The sequence below is a fragment of the Hydra vulgaris genome, chromosome 10 (genome assembly GCF_038396675.1).
Source record: "Hydra vulgaris chromosome 10, alternate assembly HydraT2T_AEP".
Lineage (NCBI taxonomy): Eukaryota > Metazoa > Cnidaria > Hydrozoa > Anthoathecata > Hydridae > Hydra > Hydra vulgaris.
In genome coordinates, this window is record NC_088929.1 from 35,027,501 (window position 1) to 35,052,911 (window position 25,411).

Sequence of the window (25,411 nt, forward strand, 5' to 3'; positions counted from 1 at the left end):
TAAAACTTTAATGTTATGTTTTCTTGCGTCTTAAATAAGAAAAATAAGGTTTCCAAAACGACGACGTGACGTAATCACATCGTCATTTTTCTTCATAATATTGCAGAAAACTCTCTGCCATTACTACCATTAATGATAAACCTAAAGGACCAGCATCTTCTAATGTGTGTATGTTACTTTCATGTAAAAAATAACATTCATTATGTAAGTTTTTTTTTACCTTTAAAAGTAAGTTATGTAAAATAAAAAATCAAATAAAAAAAAAAAAAAATATAACATGAAAAAAACGAATATAATAACTGTTTACTTTTACATGTAAATTACTTTTAAAATGTTAATTATTTTTTAAAACTACATTACAGGATAAAATTATTCCTTCAATGCAGGTTACACTTACATATAAAATAACTAAAAAAATTTATATTTCCATAAATGTAAAAAAAAAACTTGCATATAAAAATGAATAACATAAAAGTAATAAGATTTCAAATGTAAATAAATTTTACAATAATTAATACCTTTTACGAAGGCATTTTTGATTTTAGAAGTAATAAAAAACTTTTATTAAAAACAAATTAAATAAGGTCTAAGTTACATAATTTACATTTCATATAATTTGTTAAGTAACTTAAAAGTAATCTATATAAAATAAGTAAATTTACTAATACTCTATAATAACTTTGACAGGATATTGTGCAACAGTAATTGAAAATAGTAAAGCTTATGTAACTAACATTTGGTTTGCAGCCGCTTTTGATGTGCATGGTTTTAGGTATTTCTCCCTTGTAATTTTTAAAAACATCAATAATAGGATTCTACTCTTAATTAAAACTCTCCCTAGTTCCGGTCCATTAATTTTGGTTACCTTATTATGAATCAAACCGTCTCAAAAAAAATTAATCATTGGCCAATCATATAAAAAGTCTAGAATTCAGACAAAGCTGAAACATGGCAGTAAGAGAAATATGACAAAGAACGCTCGTATACTCATGGAAGACTCAGAAAGGGGAGATTATTTGAAAGGCATAATTGGCATAATTGTTAGCTCTTATTACAATTTTCTTAAGTTGAAGTTTTCATTATTTAAAAACTAAAAAATGAAAGTTTAAACCAGTCCCGAATTTTGGGGCATTTAATGCATAATCCGGGACTGTGTTATTTTTAACAAATAAAACTTGTGGTGATTGGAGCCTGTAAACAAAAATGCCCTAAAACATTAACCATCTCTACTCCAAATGTGAGTGCTACAAATGTGTAGTTTTTATTTATTTTTATTGCACTAAACTTACGTTGACACGATTTAAAATTCAAAATTTATACGATATAACTATGTATAGTTCACACCCTCACCGAAGGAGGTGTTTTCAGTCTTTTCTAAACATTTAAGAACATACTTAAGTTTGACAAAAAGTACATTTAAATGGTACTGTATCAAGTATATATGCTAAGATAGGCGCACTATTAAATATACAAACTAGCTATAGATTTAGTGTGCCCGGGTTCAATTTCATAGTTGTATTATTTACTTGTATTACTGTTTTTAATGGTTATTTTTTATTTATGGCAGTTAATTTGCTGTTGGTAATTATTTCAAACAAAGTCATGACTATTTCATAAGAATATTATTATTACATCTCAAAAATTACAACATTCATCTTGTTAACATTTATAAAAATTCTTCGGCATGGTTTAATGATATTCAGTTATGCTACGAAAGATATAATATAACTACTTATTAGGGGAGGTCATTTTTTTTTTTTTTTTTAATTGAGATGCGTAATGTTGCAGTTACTGTGTCTAGGTTAGAAATAAAGTTTTGCCAAACCTTAAGAATCCTGGTTTAAAAATGGCTTGCGGATTTTCATTTCAAGCCTTTATTTTAGACAAGTTTTGTTAGATTTTAAACATTGAAGTATTTTAAGTTTTATAATCTCGTTATAAAATATCTCGTTTTGAATTTGTTACGTAACCATTAAACCATTTTTTAAGAAGCGCAATTGTTTTTAGAAGGTAATAAGTTTTCGCTTAATCACACACATTAAAATTGAAATTTAGCAAATTTTTTTTGTATTTAAAAGTTTTGGTTTTTATTTAAAAGTCGGTTTAAAAATATAATAAAAAGTTGGTTTAAAAAAACTGCAACTTAAAAAAATTGTGTAATATCAAAAGTAAATACTTATGATTATTTTATTTAGAGTAATATTTTTACCTGTTTAATATCACATAGGTTTTGCTTTGCAACTTCTAATGTAGAGTAAAAAAAACTTTACAAAGGAACTCATAGTTTTACTTAATTCAGTCGGAGAGACCTGATAGTTTTTCTCGATTCCCAAGGGGATCACAGCCCTTAGATTTTTTTAACACTCCGTCGGGAGCAATATTGAAACATGTGAAATCGGACGCAATGTGCGTATTAGACACAGAATTAAAAATTGATGTTTCTAAAACCCATATTAACATAAACTATACTAAAGTAATCACTGACCTTTATAAAAACGTATATAAAAATGATATTAAATTTTTTATGAAAAAAGTCAGTTTTATGATAAAATACTGACTAATATTAGAATTTAAGTAATAAAACAAAAATAAATCTAGTTTTAAATTAACCATATATATATATAATACTAAACATCAAGATTTTTTAAATATTCCATTTGTAAGTCGCATTAATGCACTTAATAATATTTATTCTGAATTGGATACTTTATGCTTACAAAACTGGACGCATTCGCATAAAGAAAAGCATGGTTGACAGACTAAAACTTGATGACTCATGCAAAGTGATTGGTGGCATTTTTGACATTCGTATTGAGATAACCTTTTTATACCCGTTTCTAAAGTGCACGTTACACATCTATATCTTTTTAAAGTTTCAGGAGATTGTGATTTTTCTTGATCAATTCTTGGACGGAATCTTTGCATCATATTATGTGTACTAAAAGGTATTCCAACGATATTTATGCTTCTTCTCTGTAAGTGTTGCAATACCAATTCATGTGGCAACTATTTTAGAAATAATCTTCTTCGTTTTTTTTTTGAGGTTTTTCCCAATGTAAAATACTTGTGAATTGGTGCCTGCAATATTTAGTATTGTATACAAATTACCACAGACCACCGTCTGGTATTTCGACTCACATTATGAGAAGCGCATAAGAAGCGCATATTTGCTCTGCTACAACAACTCCACACTTAGTTTGATTGTAAAAAGTGATTATTTCCGGTTTCATTTACTCTCCGGATTTAGGATCAATGACATCATCATTGTGCAAACTTGAAACTAGATTGACATTTGTTCTTTCGCGCGGGATAAAGGAGACCATTCATTATGAAAGCCAAACATGCTTGTGCTTGCTTTTCTACCTTTGACATTGGTAGCTGTGTTTTGCAATTGGTAGCTATTTTTTATTTTTTCTGACTGTGCAAACAAATGAAAGGTTCTTAGTTTTTAATTTATCTATAAGATCGAAGTTGGTAAACCAGCTATCCGCTGTTATATTCTGACCAGACCCAAATAAAGGTTTAACCATTCTCATCACCACATCATTTGGTTTGCTGCTAAAACAAAAAGGGCTTTGTGGTTGTTGTCCAGCCTAATTTTTCAATTTGACGGTATAAAACATCCTGGCATCAACTAGACTATAAAGTTTTATACCGTATTTGTTTGGTTTTGAGGGTATGTACTGCTGAAACTGACATCTACCTAGAAATCTCGGAAGCATTTCTTCCATTTTAATATTTTCCTCTGGTCTAAAACTTTTCTGACAATTATTGACAAATATTTCAAAAATTATTCGAACTGGGACAAGCTGGTTGTTTTCTTTTCTTTTGTTTCGAGTTCTTCAGTCAACTAAACGAAGACTACAAATAAGTGTTTTAAACCGTTTGAGACTCATAACAATACAGAATTTTTCAATGCCATCACCTTCTTTTCCCCAAAGTTCTTCCAAGCTCATTTGAATTGCTCAATATACTCCTGCTAAATATTATAGTCCGATGAATGCTTTTACCTCAATTATGTCAGTGAATTTAATATCTCTTTGCCGCACAAACCTATTTTTTACGGAGCCAATGTGAATATTTGCGTAAGTGACAATCAATCCAGTTATATTGTCAGTAAAAATATTATTCCAACATTCATATGGAGTTTTAGCATTTTTTGCATTTCCAATGACTTATGGAAGATAAATGCAAATGTTGTGTGATTTTCGACGTCGACTTTTTTTAGTGGTTTAGTTAGCCACTCCATTTTTTTATCTTTGCCCATAAAAGAGTTTCCTTCTTCTTTGTCACATTCTTCTGCTTCGTTTTGAGATTGTTAAGTTTCTGAATTAAGAATGCATTGTTCAACTTTATCTTCAGAGTCAATATCACTCTCTTGTGCAAAACTGTCAATTTGTGCAAGTTCTTCTTCAATTTCTTCCTCAGATGACTTCCTTAGTTCATCAAATTGAGACGCCATTAAACTTTTCTTTAATAAGTAAATTATGAAATAATTTGACGCAATGTGCATGCTAGGTCATTTGAAGATTTTCTATTTATTTTTATAAAATAGGCACAGTTAGTTTAATATAGTTAGTTTAAAATGTGCAAAATAAACAAATCTGAAAAAAAAAGAAAAATTAACAATTACCTACCTAAATAAAATGACTTAATTGGGCGCAATGAATACTCTTTACGCAATAAATACTCTTTACGGTAAAGGTAGATAAATACTCTTTACGTTTTCTTTAAAGTAACTAAGTGAGGGGGTTTTGTAAGTCTTATAAAGACAGGAAAATACTTGAAAGATCTAGATTTAAAAGCGCTCCGGTGTGGAGAAAATAACAAATAAATGAAACATGTGCCTGTTAGATCAGTTACGCCCGACGGAGCGAATTAGATCAGACGGAGGGTTAGATCAGTTGCGCCTGACGGAGCGAATTTTTTTTTTTTTTTTACGTAGCAGGTTTTTAATAGTAAGTTTTAATACTTTAGAGTGTTTTGGTGCTTTGATCCCCACTAAAAAATCACGCCGTGGCTCATGACTCTTTAATTCTTTAATACAGTTTACATATTATATTAGCCTACGATATTGTCAAAAGATAAACCTACAATTACATAGATGAAAAGTGAAAAAAATTTTCTGGTGGCCCATCTGAATTATCAATGACAGATCCAAACACTTTTAGACAGGTTATTTAGTACTATTAATATATTTTTCATATAAATCCAAATGCATATATCGTATTAGTGACTCAGCAAACTCGCAACAATATAAACTTAATTTGGTTTACAGTAAACCCAAGTTTACCTCTTATAACTGACAAATCTATAAAAAGAAAAGTGAAGGATCGTCTTGTACTTGTTAGGTATATTTATCACAATAACAAAAAAACGAGCGCTAAAAAAAATCTTAATGCAAACTTGGGCAAACCTTTTGATATATCTAGGTGTTTCTCTTCATTAGATTTGTTTTCCTTTAGTGATAAAAATTTTCATGTAATAAAGAAAACTGAATTGAAAAACATATTGTATGCTTTGGCTCTCAAAGTAATAAAGTACCTCTTGAAGGCAAAGCTTATCTTTGTAATCAGAAGAAAATATCGATCCGAAAAGAGCTAATGGTTTTCTTCCTTTTAATGTATTATCTGTCAAAAGATTTCAAAGATTTGATAAAGAACAACAAAAAATAACTCATAAGCTAGTCGATAAAGATGAATCCTTCATTTGACACTTAAACTTAATTGAAGAAACAAGTGCATTATTCAATAGGAGGTAAATATTTTATAAATATTAGTAGTATGAAACAGAAAGACTTTAAATTCATTAACTTTTTTGGATGAAGATGAATGGAAACCAATAAATAATTCTATTGGAAAATACAACTTGGTTCTATTGGAAAATACAACTTCTAAGATTTGCAATGAAACTAGTCAGAAACAAATGTTCGTCACGTACGCAGTCCTTGCCAATGCTTCATTACATGACATTAACTTGATAATACTGCTACCAATACTTGAAAAATAAGTGGCCTAATGGTAAAACTAGAGGAGCTTTAAAAAAGAAAACTACGTCTAATTGGATGCACCTTGCGTAAAAATAAACTTCCGTTTCGAGATTTTTTTATGAAACTTGATGGTGACTTAACTTGGCTAAGAAGCTTCAGTGGTCTACTTGACAAAAGATGTGCTGAAAAATTCAGGATAAAAATTAAGTTTTGTTTGAACGTTTTGAAAAACCAATTGTTCCAGAAGAAAAACTAATAGACCTTAGTTGCGATCAAAGAATTTTCTTTGAATATTGCAAAGAAGTAGGTTTTGGTAAAGTTTCTGATAAATGGGTCGCCAATAAAGTTAGACGGCTTAACCAAGCAAGGTCGTTAACTCTAGCTCTTCCTCTTCTCTGTTTGTATACTAGAGACAATATACAAACCGTTTCTTCAAAAAAACTTGTATATTTTATTGTTCAAGTTTACGCTTCAGCGTGGTTCGAAATAAAAAAATCTTTACAATTTCACGAGTCCCCGCGCAATGTTTTTTCTACTAATACTAGAATAGATAATCTCCCCTTTGATGATGCAAAACTTATTTTAAGAAAAAACATTAAAAACATTGTGCCTAAAACCAAAAAATATTCTTGATGCCATACCAAAAGATAAATCCTACTGGCTCTCAGGCAAAGGTATTTTTTCATCGTTAATTAAAATAAAGTTTTGAAAATAATAAAACATTAAATGAGGTAATTCGGTTTATATTTATAGACTAAACAACGATAGCTTGAAAGAAAATTCGAAGACAAATCTGGAAATTAATTTTAGTGCTATTTATTGGTATGAGTTGGTTAACCTCAGCATTATAAAATTTACGGAGCCACCTACAGCAGAACATTTTTCAATTTAGCAAATCCAATATATGATTGACAATAATGTTAAACCTGAATATCTCGACTTTCCATCTCACTTCCAGAGTGTTGAGCGAGCGGTAAAACTAGTGTCGATAGCATCCCAATATGTGTATGGATTCGAGAATTGGCACAGCTGCATTTTAATTACACAACTAAGCAGGAAGATGCTAAACCGTATTTCAAAAGGGCATTATTCTAATTCCTACGATGATATTTTTTAATTGAAAATGTTTTCCTAAAAATATATATTTCTGTTCAAATTGTTTTAGACTGTGAAAATAATGTTTAACTTGATATTTTTATTTGAATATACTTCACTATTTAAATCTTGAAACGGTTAACAAATTGTGATATATTTAGCATAATTGTTATAAACTATTATAAATTTGAATCATTCAGCAATACAAATAATATTAAAAAAATAATCAAATATAAATAGATTCAAAACGTCAATTTTCGTGTATAAGGCTTTTTAAGGTGTTTTGTTTTTGTTGTTGTTGTTGTTTTTTTTTTGCATAATCCTACAAATCTCAAAAATTAAATCTCCAAGCTATTCTTTATCTGAAATCTCTAAAATTTTGAGAATAATCATGTTTTAAATGTAAAAAAATAGTTAACTATTTAAACTTTTAAAATAATATTGATTTCAATAAATCTTCATTGAAAGTATAAAAAGTTATTATTTTAAAAAATGTTATTTTGAAAATTCATAAAAATGATTTGATTTTTATGAGATAAATTTTTTTTTTTTTTTTTTTTTAATTTTTACCTTAATGGTAAACCAGTTGTTAATGTAATGTAATTTTTATTTATTGATTTACAAAAACCGTTTCACATTTATTTTTTAAAAAGTTTCATAAAATTGTTTTATAAATAGTATATATATAAAAATATAAAAGTTTATGTTGTTTTTTTTGGTACTAAAATTTCCATTTCCTCTTTGTTATTTGGGTAGAAATTAGGGTAGACTGGGGCGCATAGGGACACTAAAGATATAACAAATAGTTGCGAATAATCTAATTATAGTTAACACTGTTTTTAATAAACTTCCTAAATTTCATTGATTTCAAGAACGATAAAACAAAAACAAAGAATTCTAAAAATAAGCAACATTAAGCAGAGTAACAAAACTATAGTCTAGCAAAATTTTGACTCAAGCAAACGGGTGGGGCAAAACGGGACAGTTAAAAAGCAGCAATTATTCGTCAATTGTAAAACTTTAAAAACGACAAAAAAATGAACGCATTTTATCATTAAAACATGTTCAGACATTAGGATTTTCAAAAAAGTAATTTAACCATACAAAGTACATGCCCATACACCCATTCACTAAAAAAATAAAAATAAATAAATAAACAAGTACCCTCAAACAAACAAACTTAAGGAATAGTTCCAAAAACAAATTAGAGCAACACTAGTACATAATATTATATTGGTATTTACAACTCAATTTAAAATTAAACAAATAATATTATGTATCAGATAAATCACACAAATACTGAAATTATTTTTGAAGAGCTGGCTTATTTGCATTATGCCAATGTAGAGCAATTTTAAATATGTCATATTTATCAGAAGCATTTCGAACTCTAATTTTTTTTTATTCACATCTAAAACTCATTTTCAAAGTCATTTTACTGAAATTAATACTATCAAGTCGCTCATTTTCAGATATTTTTTTAAAATCTGATACTAAAAGAGACTAAAAATTTTGTCTGAAAAATTTTAACAATTTATAAGTAAAGTTAATTAGTTAATGTTAAAGATAAATCTATTGTCGTTGTATAGCTTAAAAAAATACTCAAATTTTTAGCAAGATTTAGTGATGCGTTTTGGTAATTTTAATGCATATTGGTACCTTGAAAATTATTTTTAAATATTTTTTACAATTACGAATAACAATAATTTAAAATATTATATCAAAAAGAATATTGAAATTTTTTTTTTTCAGTTCAGGCATAATTGTCCCGTAATGCTCAACTGTCCAGATATGCCTCGTTCTTCCTTATGATTTTGTAAATATTTATTTGAATACGATTAAAAATTATTACTTCTTTTTTTATTTTCTTTCTTGTCATGAAAATATTATTTCTGGAAATTAAAATTAGCATATGTTTTTATCTAACTTAATTTTGTCACTAGCTGTATAATTTTGTTTTCTCTTTGTTTTTTTTTTTGTTTTTTTTAACGTGACAATAATTTAAAAAAGTTTCTTAATTTTTTTTTGTTCATTTTGGAGTTGCAAGTAATTTTTTAGGAAAGATCACATTGCACATATAGGAAAGATCACATCACAAATGAGCAGTTGTTGTCGAAATGAAAGAGATAGGGATAAGATATGTCGAAATGAAAGAGATAGGGATAAGATATGTCGAAATGAAAGAGATAGGGATAAGATATGTCGAAATGAAAGAGATAGGGCAATGGAAAATAAAAGTATTTATAGTCATAATGTAAGAGCAGCTGCTTGGTAAGCAGAATTTAAGTTAAACCCAAATGAGGGCACAATGGTTTGGCGAGTTGAACTTAAAACTCCCAGAAAAAAAAGAGATGGAAATAATCATCTAAATTGAACTTTGCTGCTAATCAAGGAAGAATGCAGTATAGAAAAAAAGTAATACTATTTCAGACTATAATATTTTAGGAGCATTGAACCATATCTGTGAGCAAAATGGCGAAAAAAGTTTTATCCTCTTTTAATATCTTCGCATGCATAACAAGATTTATTTAGATCATAATTACATTAAATTTTTTAAAAATTTATTAGAAACTACAATGCTTATCTTACTTTTCCTTTAATTATAGATAATGTGGTTCAACCTATGAATCATGACCGTCATGCTTTTAAAAGTGTGATCAGGTTTTTCACCGTGTCGGTAATCTTAGGCCAGATCAAGAAATTTCGGCAACATTTTATCAACTATATACTTATGACCTACTTATAACATTGGTTATAAAACTATAATGAGTGAAGAGAACCTATTTGCTCTTGCATTTAAAAATATGTCTTAAGTAGAAGAAATTGTCGAACAGCTATAGAAAGTCGCTTTCAACAGAAGCAAATACTTAGAAGTTTGTTTTCGTTGTTTTAAACATTATTTACTAATAATTTTCAATAAGTAAGTTTATTTGTGTAATATTTTAATAGTTTATACTTATAAAATGCTCTTATAAAATATCAGTTGTTAAAAATTTATATGTATTTATATTATAATTTTTCTAAGTTTTAAAAATAGTGTTACTTTGTTATGTCCTAGGCAAAATTGTACGTCTTACTATTAAAGCAATGTTAATAAGGTGTGGTATTACCTGATAACATTTAGTCCCAGACAGTCTTAGATTCTAATAACTTATTTTTGCTCAAGACACTTCAGAACTAATACTATGTATGAATCTTTTTATAATTAACATCAATTGATATAAATACTAGAATTTGTTAAGATACATTGTTTATATATATATTTATATATGAATATATGTATATATATATATATATATATATATATATTTATATATATATATATATATATATATATATATATATATATATATATATATATATATATATATTTGAAGTTACTAATTTTAATTTCTTAACCCTACTATTATGTTAGGGTCAAATCGGACCCCACGTGTGGTTTGTGTTTGCATTATAAACTTATATATTTAGTTGTTTTTTTTTTAAATTTATCTGTTAAATGTATTTGTTAAGTATCGCAAGATGTACAAAGACCAAAAAATTTTTTTGAACATTGCTTTCTTTTTTTAGTTATTTTCAAAATATACATCAATGATGTTGGGGTCCATATATAACCCAAATTCATTGACGTTAATAATTTTTCTTATAAAATTAATTTTTTTTCATAATTTATACTTTTAAAAACTGTTTTAATTTTTTTACTTGTAACTCAATCTTTTTCTTTGATATTTTTAGATAAATTACATAAATTTACGTTGCATAACAAATATTAGAACTTATGACTGAAAATAAAAAAAGCTTGTATTAGGTACCCTGCTGAACAGGCTACAGAACAATTGTTTGCATTGCTTGATAGAGATCCATCAAATGAAGAAGAGTAAAATTTGATGATGATGAAGAGGAAGAAGAAGTTTTTGAAGTAACAACAGACAGCTCATAATATTCTGAGTCATCAGATAATGCTGATTTTTAAGTAGATACTCCTGCAATTTCAAATGAAGAGAAAAAGTCAACATCAGTATTAGGAGCTAGAAGATGTATAACTCGAGGTGGAGTTAGAGGCTCTAGCGGCATTTACGGCACAAATAGTTAATTGAGATTAAGTTATGTAAACCAGGTTTTAGGAAGAGGAAATATACATAATGACATAGCTGAAGAAATAAGTCCAGGTAAAACTAATAAATATTTGAAACTGAAATGAAAGTTAGCAATACAACAAATGTTTATAAGTGTCAATAGTAATAAAATATTGCAAAAACAAAGACTAAACAATTCTAAAAAAAATGCAGCAAAATATGTTATGAAATTAAAACCAGGGTTAAAACCATGTGTTATACGTATGACAGATTCGATAAGTATTGTTTTTCAACTTTTTTTACCCCAAAGATCTTCAAGATAGTTTTAACTAAATCAAACAAAGAAGGTGAAATAGTTTTTAAAGAAAAGTGGGTACCAATACCTGAGGATGAACTAAATGGTTTTCTTGGCCTTCTATTTTTAGCAGGTGTTTACGGATTAGCAGGTAAAGCTGCAGAGGAGCTATGAGACATTAGTGATGGCCGGCAAATTTTCCGTTTGGTAATAAGTCGTGAGTTTTTTTATACCATTTCAGGAGTTATGAGAATTGACGACAAAGCAATGCGATTATTAAGACGCAGCAATGACTAATTTTTATGTACTCGTGAGATATTGACGTTTTTTCAAACACTTTTAAATAGTTTTAGACCATATAAAAATGTTACTGTTGATAAACAGCTGGTTCCATTTCTTGTTTGTTTTGTTTGGTAACCAAGAACAATTAACTTTAGTCTCGTATGACCCAAAGAAAGAAAAGTCAATCATTCTGCTGAGTAGCAATCATCGTGATGTAAGGTTATCGAACCGCCCTGACAAAAAACCACAAATTATTCTGGACTATAATTCAACGAAGGGCAGAGTAGATACTCTTGACTAAATGATCTCTACTTTTTCTACAAAGAGAATGACCTGCAGATAATTATAAATACAACAAATATCTATATAAGCTTATGAAATATATCATTTTTTTGTCTATTTTTTATAATTCAGGTGGCCTATGGTAATCTATGGTAATATGGTATGTATATATGTATATGGCTTTTTGACTTTTTTTAAAAAAAATTATTATTCAGTGTCATAAATCGATAAACATTTGTTAGAAAATATCGAAAACAAGCTTAATTCCTCCAGGTTTTAAAAAAATGTCATCTAGCAAATAAAATTACGAATCTTCATTTATTTAATCTAGTTACTGCTACTACTAAGACATGTGGCTTTGCTGAAAACCATTTAAAACTTGCATAGATTAGAAGGGTTTTGAATATTAGAAAATTTTAAAAACTTTCACAATAGTTTAGACGACTTAAGAACATTCTGGAACATTTAAGAATATTCTAGAATAATTTAGAATATTCTAGAACAAGTTAAAACATTCTGGAGTAACTTAAAACAACCTGGAACAATTTTGAGCATTCTGAGACAATTTAAAATATTCTAGAAAAATATAGACTGTGTATATATAGCTGCTTATCTAATTTTATAGTTATTGCAGAAGCAACGCATAGCGACGTACAAGCCAAGCAATAGTAGCATTCAGAAGAACAATAATGTTTAGACCAATATTCTGGTATAACTTTAATACGCACACAAAAGAAGAAAGATTGTCCTTTTGGAAGAATATTCACAGGAAGAAAAGTGCAGAATGCCTCTCCAAAAGCAAATTATCTCCAAGCGGAAAGCAAAGAAACAGGGGGAAATTCTACAGGCCAAGCGGCAAGACAAAAACTTTCCAATAGGTCATCCAACTCATCACATTACTATCCTGGTTTTAGTGATTCTGACTCAGGCTGATGACAGTGAATGAGAAAACGATAAAGAAGAAGAAGATGAGACAACTCCTATACTAAGCAGAAAATATTATAAAAGCAATAGTGCAGTTAACCTGGTGACTTACACAAGAGTATCAACAAACAAAGCTGCTAATATATGCAAGCAATTGGCTCGTGAAGACATTGACATCCCAACTGTATTAGAATCAGCTATTTACAAGTCAGCAATCAAAGGAGGAGTCAAGCTGAAAAAAAAATGATTAAAAAGTTGCCTATGGAAAGTTGGTCCTTACACTTTGATGGCAAGCACATCAACAGAATCAATTATCAAGGAGTCGTCCTGAAAAATGAACAAAGAGAAGTCAAATTGGATGTCTTGGGCTTGAAAGATGGTAGGGGATAAACTAAAGCTCAAGGAATTTTTAAAATCCTCGATGAATTCACCTATGGAACTCAATACAGATAATTGCTGCAGATACCACCAGAGTTAATACTGGAAAAAAGAATAGTGTTGTTGTAATATTGCAACGAATGTTCACAGAAAAACGCATCAACAAACCTCAGTTTATCAGTTGTTAACACCATGTATTAGATAGAACCTTTCATTTGGTGATGGATGAAGAACTTGGAAGTAATATACAATCACCGAACATCGAATATCCATTTGTATCTCAACTTTTGAAGGAGAACGAAAAACTAAAAACACAGTTTTATAACGGAATAGAAGTAATTCTTGAAACATCAGGCTGGAGAGATGATAAGAATTTTTTATTTCATCTCACTAGAGTGTTTAATTTTTTGATGAAAAGGGACATTTTCCATTAATCAGGTTTTAAAAATTACCCATCATTAGAATTGCGAGGTGGACTAGCAATCCCGGTGGTGGTGGACAGGTGAACAGTGCTGTACTACCAATCCCGGCCTTCATTTTAATTTCTTCAACGAGGACAGTTCTGCAGAGAGTATGTCAAGTTAAATCATATTGCTAGGCAGACCATTGGTTTACAAACCAATTGTACAATAAAAACGACATTAATAACATGACTGAAGTACTGAATCCATACAAAAAGGCTTTAAGCTCTATGAAAAATTACTGGAAGCCATAAATACCATAACACCCCAAATGTAATCAATGCGCAGAACGCGCAATCAAGGTAATGAAGGAAATGAATTCGTCAAGCAGAAATAAAGACAAAGTATACCTTCTATTCATTCTATGCAACAAGCAATGACAAGAGCAACATCAACGTTTTGAGTCATTGTTTAATTGAAAATTTATTGTATAACATGACTATGGCATTCTAAATACATAGTAGTACATTTTAATACATAGTAGTATTTATGTCAAAATCAATTTCTCAATGGCGGGGTGAACTTTTTTCAAAAGATATACAAATAATAGTTCATTTCGTGTTTTTTAGTCATAATCCTAATATATATATATATATATATATATATATATATATATATATATATATATATATATATATATATATATATGTGTGTGTGTGTGTGTGTATATATATCTTAATATATATATATATATATACATATATAAATATATATACATATATATATATATATATATATATATATATAATATATATATATATATATATGTATATATATATATATATATATATATATATATATATATATAAATGATTGTCTATACTTAATAAATGTCTTATAAATGACTATACTTATTAAATTGTCTTAATAAACAATTTATGTATATATATATATATATATATATATATATATATATATATATATATATATATATATATATATATATATATATATATATATATATATATATATATGTATATGTTAACAATTACAAACCTTTGTTGTTGTTGTTGTCAAACTGATATAGACAATATCAGTTTGTCCTCTTCTTACTCTTTGTTAGACCTTGTATTTTGTAACATGAATGCTTGGACGATTTATATTATTTTAAATGTAAAATTCAATTTGATACGGAAATAAGAAAGAAGCTATAAATAGAGTACTAAGCCTATACATTTGATATAAATAAACATTATTATTATGAATTGCTTTGCTTTTTAGGAATTTCAATACTACTTTTCAAAAATTGTCGCAAATGCATAATCATGTTGAGAGTTATGTTGAATGGTTTGTATTTCAAGATTTTATGTTGTTTATTTAAAAAGGAAATCAATGTAAAAGTATCTCCAGCAACACTACAATTTTGTCAAATAACTTATGTTTTAATGACAAGAAATTAACAACAAAATGTCTATAATGGTACACTTTAAAGTAAAAAACAATTTATTAAGTTAATGAATTAAAATAGTAGTTTTAAGTTATCGAATTATAGCATATATTTCATCAGACAAAGTATTGTTTGAATAAAAGTAAAGACAAATGAAATATTACGGTTGAAATTGTTTATTGGTTCGAATGAAAATACTTGATAAATGCAGATATAGAAGGCATATTCAACAAAACCTTCAACTATAATATATATACTTCTTCTTTTGGATATGCGATTAAAACTCATCAGAAATGAACACGACTTTATAATTACTCATCTTTTTTTCAAATTTTCATATACTTATATTTTCAATTTTTAGATTTTTTTCTAACTAATTACAATTATTATAGGTATAAAAAAATGGTAATGAAAAGTTTTTCACCATTTTAAAATAGTTGTAAGTTGAATAAGCTTTTCTATTATAAACAGTTATGGTTAAATAAAATGCTGAATTACATTACTTTTATAAATGTTATTATATTAACAGTTATGGTTGAATAAAAGAAAAAGAGAAATGGAATAATATGAGTAGAATTTTTCCATTAGCACCTTTGAAATTAAAAAATAAGTGAACATTGCTTATTATTATTATTATTTTTTTTTTAATGTCGTGGTAATAGTAATTGTAATATATATAAGCTGTAATCAATAATTCGATGAGTATTTCAAATACACAGATATATCATTGTTCAGCATATTTGTATCATTTAAAATCCATTTGATACGTTCAGTTTTAAAAGAGTTTACAAAAATTGCAATAACAACATCATTAGTTGATGAATCCAGTAAAAAGATGCTCTGCTAGTTAAAAAATAATGCTGAGGCAAAAACTAGTTATTTCGCCCTTATATTTTATCTCATGACCTCTTGCTGATTGATAACTTCTTAGCGAAACTTTAATAATTAAATTTACTTATAATTTAAATGTACAAGTTATTTAATTCCGTTGAATAATTTTGTACATTTAAATCAAACAAAAATGCAGTTTTTATCTTTACAAATATCGATAGCTTTTTGTTAACTTAAAAAAGCTAGTAATCCTCGTGACCAAATCGATGTCTTTATCGTTACGAATATAGCTAGCGATTCGCTAGCGAATTTCCCACCGGGAAAGTTCTTTGATCATTTACTTATAAATTTTACTGTCTGAACCATTAAACTGCTCCATCAAAAGAATATGCTTGTTTAAATGGATTTAAAGCATAACCTTTTGAAAAAAATACGTCTGTTATAAAGCGGCCTATACGAGAGACATCACAAATAGTTTCCTAGGTTGCTTAGCTACTTGCAAAAATAAAGTAGGGTAGAGCGGGGCATATAAGGACACTTAAAAAAAAAATACTAGTTGCAGATAAACTAATCATTGTTAACACTGTTTTTTAGAAGTGTCCTAAAATTTATTGATATTAGAAAATATAAAAACAAAATAAAAACTTCTGAGAATAAGTTACGACAACCAAGTTACGAAAGACTAGAAAATCCTTTACATTTTGAAAGTGAGTTGGGCAAAACCGGACAATTAAAAAGTAGCAGTTATTCGTCAAATGTAAAGCTTAAAAAAATAATAAAAAATGAATGCTGTCTATTGTCTAAATATGTTCAAACATTAAACTCTCAAAAAGTAACATATCCATAGAAACTACACGCCCCTTCATCCATACGCCACAAAAAAGAAATAACAGCTAAAATAAAACAAAAATTTTTTGTTTCATTAGACCATACCTCCGCTCTAATCTAACCTATATATTATTAAACTGGTAACTACTTCTAAATTTAAAAAAATTAAAAATCTAAATTTTGTGGATCACAAAAATTACACAAAAAATATCCTGAAACAACTTGGCAACATTTTGATGAGCTTGCTTATTAACAATATACAAATTAAAAGCAAACTTAAATATGACATGCATTATAGCAGCTTTTCAAGTTTTAAGTGTATTTTTACTCACATCCAAAGCTGCATTTGTTCCCATTTTGAATGATTGATTTTTCTCATATAATTTTTTACTTACATTAAACACCATCAATAATTGAAGTAAAGTAATAAATATAAGAACTTCCTTGAATTTATTACTAAAATTGCTTTCCAAACAAAGAAAAATAACATTTTTGGTTAAAAATAAAATAATCAAACTGTAAAAAGCATCACAAAATGGTAGTAATATATTTAATTATACAAGTAGCTTGTAGTCCCGATAGGCCCACAAATGTCATTTTACAGAAATTAATACTTTTCAAAAAGTTCTATTCCAAATATAATTTTTAAAACCAGATTCTAAAAAAAAGGATAAAAATACAGTCTGAAAAATATTAACTTTTAATAAATAAAGCAAATTCACAATAGTTCAAGATAAATATTTTGTCAGTGTATTGCTTAAGAAAATACGCAAATTTATTTTTTGCAAACTTACTGATGCATTTTGGCACTTTTAATGCATTTTGGTATTTCTAAAACTAATTTATTTTTACAATAATAAAGTGCAATAATTTAAAATGTTTTATTCAAAAAAAAAATTTGCAAAAAAAATTATTATTAGCTGAGATATAAGGCTTCAGGCATAACTGTCCCGTTATGCCTCACTGCTATAATATGCCCGCTCTACCCATTATCAGTTTGCGTGTTTCAGAAATAAATAAAAGTTATCCTCCAATGAAAGAGGAATGCTATTTACTTAAATCTGAAAATTTTTTACTTATTGACAAAATGCAAATACATAATCGAACAATCTTTGAAAAAGTATTTTTAAAAACTGAAAACATTTTTATTTCTTCTTTTTGTTTGTGTTTTCAAAATATTATTATGTTGGCATTTTTATTAATTGTGTCATTTTTAGTATTTAATCTTTTAAAAAGATTATATATTACCTCTTAAAACATCTTTTCAACACGTATTGTGTAATTATCGTTATTATATAACAACATTATTTGTTTTTATAACAAAATATGTTTTAGAAACTTTTAATAAATCCGTATACTATTAATGATATATATACGATGGTATAGTAAACAATACATGTTTATTCTTATTAATGGTGTGTTATTTGGTTAATACGGAAGCAATGTTTAAAGTAGAAGCAATACGTTAAATCATAAAAATATAGAGAAAACTAATCAAAATGGGCAAACTAAGTTCTAAATTTAAAGCAAAGACGAAATCTAAACTTAAAATCACAGATTGAATTAATAAAGAAAAAATAAAACTAATTCGGATTAACTCGATGCTGATAAAAAGATTGTGTAATTGGTTTTTGAAAAGTAATTTTATATATATCAATACAGTTCAATTTTCTTTTTTTTTAACATGTATTTAATCATAGATTAAAATAACTATAAAACTTATAAAATTTAATTTGTTTGTTTGTTTTTTTAAATAGCAATAACTTGATTAAAAAGTTGCCTTAAAAAATATAAAAAACTGCATATTTCTCATTTTAATGAGAATTGTACTGTTTTTACATCTCATTTTGAGTTTCGATGTCACACTGTGACATTCTAATGATTTGACCAAATTCACGTTCAGGGTGAATTCAATGTGTCATTCCATTTTGAGGTAATTGTGACATCATAAACTTCTCAGAACATGATATCACATTCTGAGTACAGTGTGAGATCATTTTTAGATATCGTAAGTTACGTTATCAAATCATTTTTTGATATAATGTTATGATATCAAATTTTCAACTCAATTTGAGATAATTGTGTGATTTCATTTAATTATCATATTGATCTCATTAGCGTATCATGTTATGATTATTAGCGTATCATATACTCTTAGCGTATCATATTATGAAATCATCAATCTCGTAATATGATATAGTTATGATATAAAATTACTGAGTGTGCTTAAGTAAAAAAACAATTATTTTTAAACTTTAACACATATATCTTGAAAAAATTATCTAACTTATTTAACTATGTAGACAAATAATTTAATTAAACACCAAATAAAAACATAACGTTCAACTATTAGCTGAGACCAAGTTTCTGAAAGTAATAGTAATAATTCCTACTAACTTTTCACAAAATCCAGCTAATCCGACCAAGTGTCGAAAAATATGCTTATTATTCATACAATGTTCTGACAAAAACTTGCTGATAAGGCTATGAATAAACCCCTGAGTATTACTACTAATTTTAAAAACCTGCTTTAATTTTTTTTAAGATATATAGGTGCTCCCAGAAGTCCTAACGGTCATATCACGGAGCACTGCAGAAGAGCATTTAACTTGGAGTTCACGCCTCTTTCCTTACCCATGTTACTTATTGGGCTGAAGCCGGCGTCGAACCTCGGACCTTTGGGTTCTGAACCAGAACTCTAACTACAGCGCCACGGCTGCTCAAATAATATACTATACAGTTCCATGTGAGTGCTCGTCAGGAGCTTAGTAAGTATTATTAATACGACTTACTAAGTTCTTAATAAGATTAGTCAGTTTTTTTTTCTTAGGATATATATGTATGCATGTATGTGTATATATATATATATATATATATATATATATATATATATATATATATATATATATATATATATATGTATATATATACCTATATATATATATATATATATATATATATATATATATATATATATATATATATATATATATATATATATATATATATATATATATATATATATATATATATGTATATATATATATATGTATATATATATATATGTATATATATATATACATATATATATATATATATATATATATATATATATATATATATATATATATATATATATATATATATATATAATGAATATACTACAATTAATTCTTTACGTGTACGAGACGGTACTGGTCAACCTAAAATTAAAGTTAAACAACCTGAGATATTGGGCGTCATCATTCAACTTGCTGAACATAGATATCCTACCCACGATAAGAGGCAATTTGAAGTGTATAGGGTTAGAGTACAAGTTCAGCTAATATAGAGTTTTATTGGGCTAGATTAGGCCTAATTTTATTTCATAAGCAGCCTCAAATTGATGAATGAGCTTGATGCCAAGCTCGAAAAGAGAGACTAATGGGTGATGCGGAAGTTATCGGACAAATCCTAATTTCATTATTTGAGCATAATAAATAGTTTTTGTGGTTTTATGCGTAGGCATAAACGTTCTATAAAATATAAACTTTATTATTTGAAACACAATTATTTAAAATGAGGTTAAAAGCAGCTGAACGAGAATCTTTTCGAAAGCGACTAAAAATGTTTTTTGTAAATAAACCTAATATAAAAAATAAAAAAAAATTGTAAATCATTTTGAAAAGGAAGAATTTGCTCAAAGTACAATTTTTGAGAACCTTAAAAGACTTGAAACTGTTCAATCGTTTTCTGATAGAAAGCACCCTGGTTGTCCGACATCCTGAATTAGAGAAAACTAAAGCCGAATTAACGAGCCTTGTTAACAATCGAAAAGGGGTCAGTCAGAGAAAAATAGGTATTAAATTCGGTGTAAATCAATCGACAATTGGTCGTCAGTCAAAAAAAAAGAATATTAAATATAGAAAACGTGAAAAGACTCCAAAATACACTATAAAACAACAAATAAAGGCAAAGAAAAGAAGCAGGAAACTAGTTAACCAACTTTATAACACAAAATCGCTTCTAGTCATCGATGACAAAAATAATTTTTTTTTTGCAGGGGATAACATGCCTGGAAATTCTGGATACTACACAAACAACAAAAAGACATGCCCAGAAAGTGTTCATTTTATAGGAAAAGAGAAATTTCCAAAAAAATTATTAATTTGGATAGCCATATCTGACCGTGGTATGTCTGAGCCATTGTTTCGCACTTCTAAGACTGTAGCGATCATTTCATCAATCTATATTAATGAATGTTTAGAAAAACGACATCTTCCATTTATTCACAAGTATCATGGAGACTTTAACTATTTATTTTGGCCAGATTTAGCAAGTTCTCATTATTCTAAAGATTCTCTAAATTGGATGGACCAATATGTCTATTATGTTGATAAAGAATCCAATCCCCCAAATGTGCCTCAAGCACGACCATTTGAAAATTCTTGGGGACATTTGGCACAGAAGGTTTACGAGGGAGATTGGCAAGCTTCAACAGAGCAAGTTTTGATTGATCGCATTAAACTAAAACTACAAGAAATTGATTTAAACTTTTTAAAGTCGCATATGAAAGGCGTCAGAGCAAAATTGAGATCAATTGCAGATGGTGGTGTTTTTTCATATAAAAAATAATATATTTTTATTAAAAGATAAATGCTGTATTTAAAATATATATAATAGTCGTTTGTTTTTTCATTTATGAATAAGTTATTGACGTTTTTATTTTGTCCAATAACTTCCGCACCACCCGTTACCATCTTAGCAGAAATGCTTTATATACTCGGTTGATGCCAAGATAATGCAAATAGAACAGATGCAAACAGAAAAAATGTTTGAAGGAAAGAGACACATTCACAAAGTTCCAGTCATTTTGATGCAAGCCCAGAACCATCTTTATTCAAGTCACTTTGATGATCCATTTTTTACAAAAACTATAAAAAATGAGGAACAAGTTTGCTTTTTTGTTTGGCCCCGAAGATGTGTACTTTATTAGTCATAACAATAAAGATCGGACCCCAATTGAAATTACCGCTGCTAACAAACAAGCTCCTATTTTAATGCCAACAGAATATTGAGTTTTTATTCCTAATCATGACTGGGTCATTGCCACAAAGCACAAGCTCATCCAGTCTCTGTATGCAGGAATTGAAATCATACCAGATTGGCTTGAAAAATCTGATGCAGTTTCCTATTTTGACCCACTTATGTTGGTGTTCAATCGGAAAAGGATTCATAATTGAGAACAAACGCTCACGGATTGGCCTTTAGTGTTGACTTAGCCTGATAGATTCTCTGTCTTGATCATTATAGAACTCTTCTTGACGCTCAAGGAATTCAAATTCATTTTTAATAAAACTCTATCTCAAAATTCATATAGCAAGATTTAAAGATTTAAATCTCTCCATTGCAATCTTTATTCAAGGTAGGACAGCGGGTCCTCTTTTGGAAAAACTGAATTTTGATTTTGCTGAAAAGATCTGCATCAAGAATTTTTCAGGTCTTTCGATTGATCAGTTTTCAACATTAGTTGAGTTTATTGATCCAAACGGCAAAACAGAGCTCGATGCTCGTCATTTTATTGAAAGATTAGGAACATAGTTTTTAGGTGCAGCTGCAATACATCTAATAAATTCTTAATGTAATTACTAAATACAAAACTAGTTTTGCAACATCTAGTTGTTTAATTGACTTACTCTTAAGTAAGTTTGCTTCTATTTTTACTTTCAATTTACAGCAATTTATAATATAAACAGAGTTGTAGGTTTTGTTGTTAGATCATAGTAACTTTTGGTCACAGCCGATAAAACTTAGCTATTAGCTTAAATATGCTAAATACATTTTGTTGATAGGGCAGTCTTTTTGCTGAGATTTGGGCAGCTACGCCAATGTTAAAATACAACCGCAGCAAGTGTGCGTATATTGATTCAGGGTCCATTTTCATAATCTTTATAAAAAGTACGATTACCTAACTATATTGTCTACAAAAACATTGTTTTTTCAAAATAGGACAAAAATTATTGTGCAGTTTAAGTCATATACAATCTTACAATATGACACTCTTACGCTTTGTGCAAACTTTAAAATTCAGATGATGATGATGTGTTAAAATTTTAAACTCTAAAATTTTAAAATAAGTTTAAACTCATTTGCAGATTTTAAATTTTGAAGAAAAATATTGATAATGACATAAGTTATTATTTTTTTTTTAGAGGCAGGACTTTTGTAATTTAGAGTATTTTTCTACAAAGTTTAAAATCTGTAAATGAATTTGAAATTATTTAATATGGTAAAGTTAAGAAATTTACCTGACTAGTGCTTTTTTTCTTCCTGACCTTAACTATTCTGATCTTTTGCAATATTCCTCATTTAAAATAGGTATGAACATACTTAAGTTTAAACTTTGCACAATGCGTGAAAGTGTCATGTCTGAAACATCAAAATATCCTACGAGCGCCCATGACTATAATGGATAATTACCAAGAGATCAAATTTTCGAAATATAAACATAATTTTATTGTTTTTTAAAAAACTTCTATGTCCTTAGTTATCATGTTTTATATTAGTTATTTCAATATTATAATATTTATTTTACAATTGAATTAACTTACGTTTTTATTACTGGTTATATCAGTTGTCAACACTTGCGATTGACTATCAGTTACACTGTTTGAAAAATTTGATGCTGAAGACATTAACTTACAAATTTTTTGATTAGCGTTATAGTTTGCAAACAAACAAGTAGGAAATCTGACACAAAAAGTTCCACATTCATTGACGTTACCCACTCCAAAATGTGTTAAAGCGATGTCTCCATTAAAATACTTGTTATACACCAAGTTAAAGTTTGCATATAAAAAACATGGTAGCCTTGTTATATAAGGATTGACACTTAAATGTGTTGCGTAAAAAAATGCTAATCTAAATTAAAGATTATTAGATACTTTAATTTCTTTATATACTAATATCTAAAGATACCCTTTTTGTATATAGTAATTATTTATTTTCTGTAATATATATATATATATATATATATATATATATATATATATATATATATATATATATATATATATATATATATATATATATATACATAATTATGCATCTGTATGATACATATTTACATAATGTTAAGTATTTATCATACTTTTATCCTACTATAAACATAATTATACTTTTGTTTGGTTGCATGTATTTGCTTTATGCTTACAAATAATAAAAATAATTTTCATTTTTTAAATTCAAAAACAGTTAAACAAGGGAAAAAATATCAAACTTATATCATAGTTTTATATATATATATATATATATTATTGAGATACTTCATACTTTAGTATATTGTAGTATATTTTCAAAAACTTTTATGTATATACTGCAATTCATATATATTTAAAACGAAGAAACAACAACAAGAGTGGTGTTAAGAGAGTTATACTTTGACGCTCAAATTCAATCTAAAAATCAGAAGAAATAAACAATGCAAGAAAGTATTATTCTAAGATTGAAAAGATTTTAAAGATGAGTTCAAAAAATTAACAAATAAGGCTTTAAACAGCTACATAATCATCAGATAGAAATATACATCAATATACTGAGACATTTTCTATCTTAAATTTTTCATTTTTTTACCAACAAATTTGTTAATTACATTAATAATTTTATTCAAAGAAAAAATACACATATTTATTATTACCTAAAACTATAAAAATATGGTTGTTATTCAAAAATATTTTTGTAACTAAAGACTGAAGCCATCATTAAAGTCTAAATTTTGAGAATTTTTAATGCACTTGCGTAGAATAACTTGCCACTTCTAAACAAACGTGAGATAAACAAACCTTTTAGATTGTTATCTAGACACCTGTATGGACAAAAGTATCATTTTATGAATGTATTAATTATCGTAATAATTATTTATGACGTACCTGATAAACAATGATTTCATTACTTTATAAACTCCGTAAACTTATATTTTCAAAAACGTTTACACTTTTATTTTACAAAAATTTAACATAAACGCATTTTAAAAAAACATACTTTTCCACTATATTGAATAATTTATTCAGTTTAATAAATTCAGAAAATAATTTAAAAACTAGCTCGCTAAATATAACTATACATAAAAGATTAAAACATGAACTGGATTGAATAGTATAGATTTTTTAAAACTAAATTTGAAAAATTTTTTATTAAGATAAAAGATTTCAAGATTTTCCGGTTGAGGGAGTATTTAAACTGTAGTTAAATAAATACAACTCTAAGAGAAAATTTTTAAGTTCACAAAGAGAATTGAAAAATCATACCATTTTGTTTTACCCTGACATTTGGAATGAATGTACTGGAATGTTTTAGTTAAGCTTCTTTTATTCTAACACATGGGATTTTATGTAACTCAATACTACTTGTTTTTATGTAGATCACAAAGTCTTTGATTTATGTCCACCAATTTTAATTCTCAATTACTTGAATACAGGCATTTGGATGAGCCGTTCCTTATTTTCTAATCAACTTTGAATAACACCTACGCGATATTTTTGTTTTATCAACGTAAGGCAGTTTTTCCATTGCAAAGCACCAATAGCGGTTTTGCTTAATTAATTT

General features: G+C 27.5%; 1 protein-coding gene across 1 annotated transcript in view; it reads right to left on the bottom strand.

Annotated features, from left to right (window-relative positions):
* Window positions 1–24,855, bottom strand: part of LOC124816922 (uncharacterized) — a 36,238-nt gene extending 11,383 nt beyond the window's left edge. Inside the window, exons 1-2 of the mRNA XM_065808814.1 lie at window positions 24,736–24,855; window positions 23,419–23,728 (exon numbers count right to left, since the gene is read on the bottom strand). Of these exons, the coding sequence (XP_065664886.1) occupies window positions 23,419–23,728; window positions 24,736–24,755 (330 nt within the window). The 5' untranslated portion in view covers window positions 24,756–24,855. The remainder of the gene's footprint in view (window positions 1–23,418; window positions 23,729–24,735) is intronic.
* Between the last annotated feature and the right edge of the window lie 556 nt (window positions 24,856–25,411).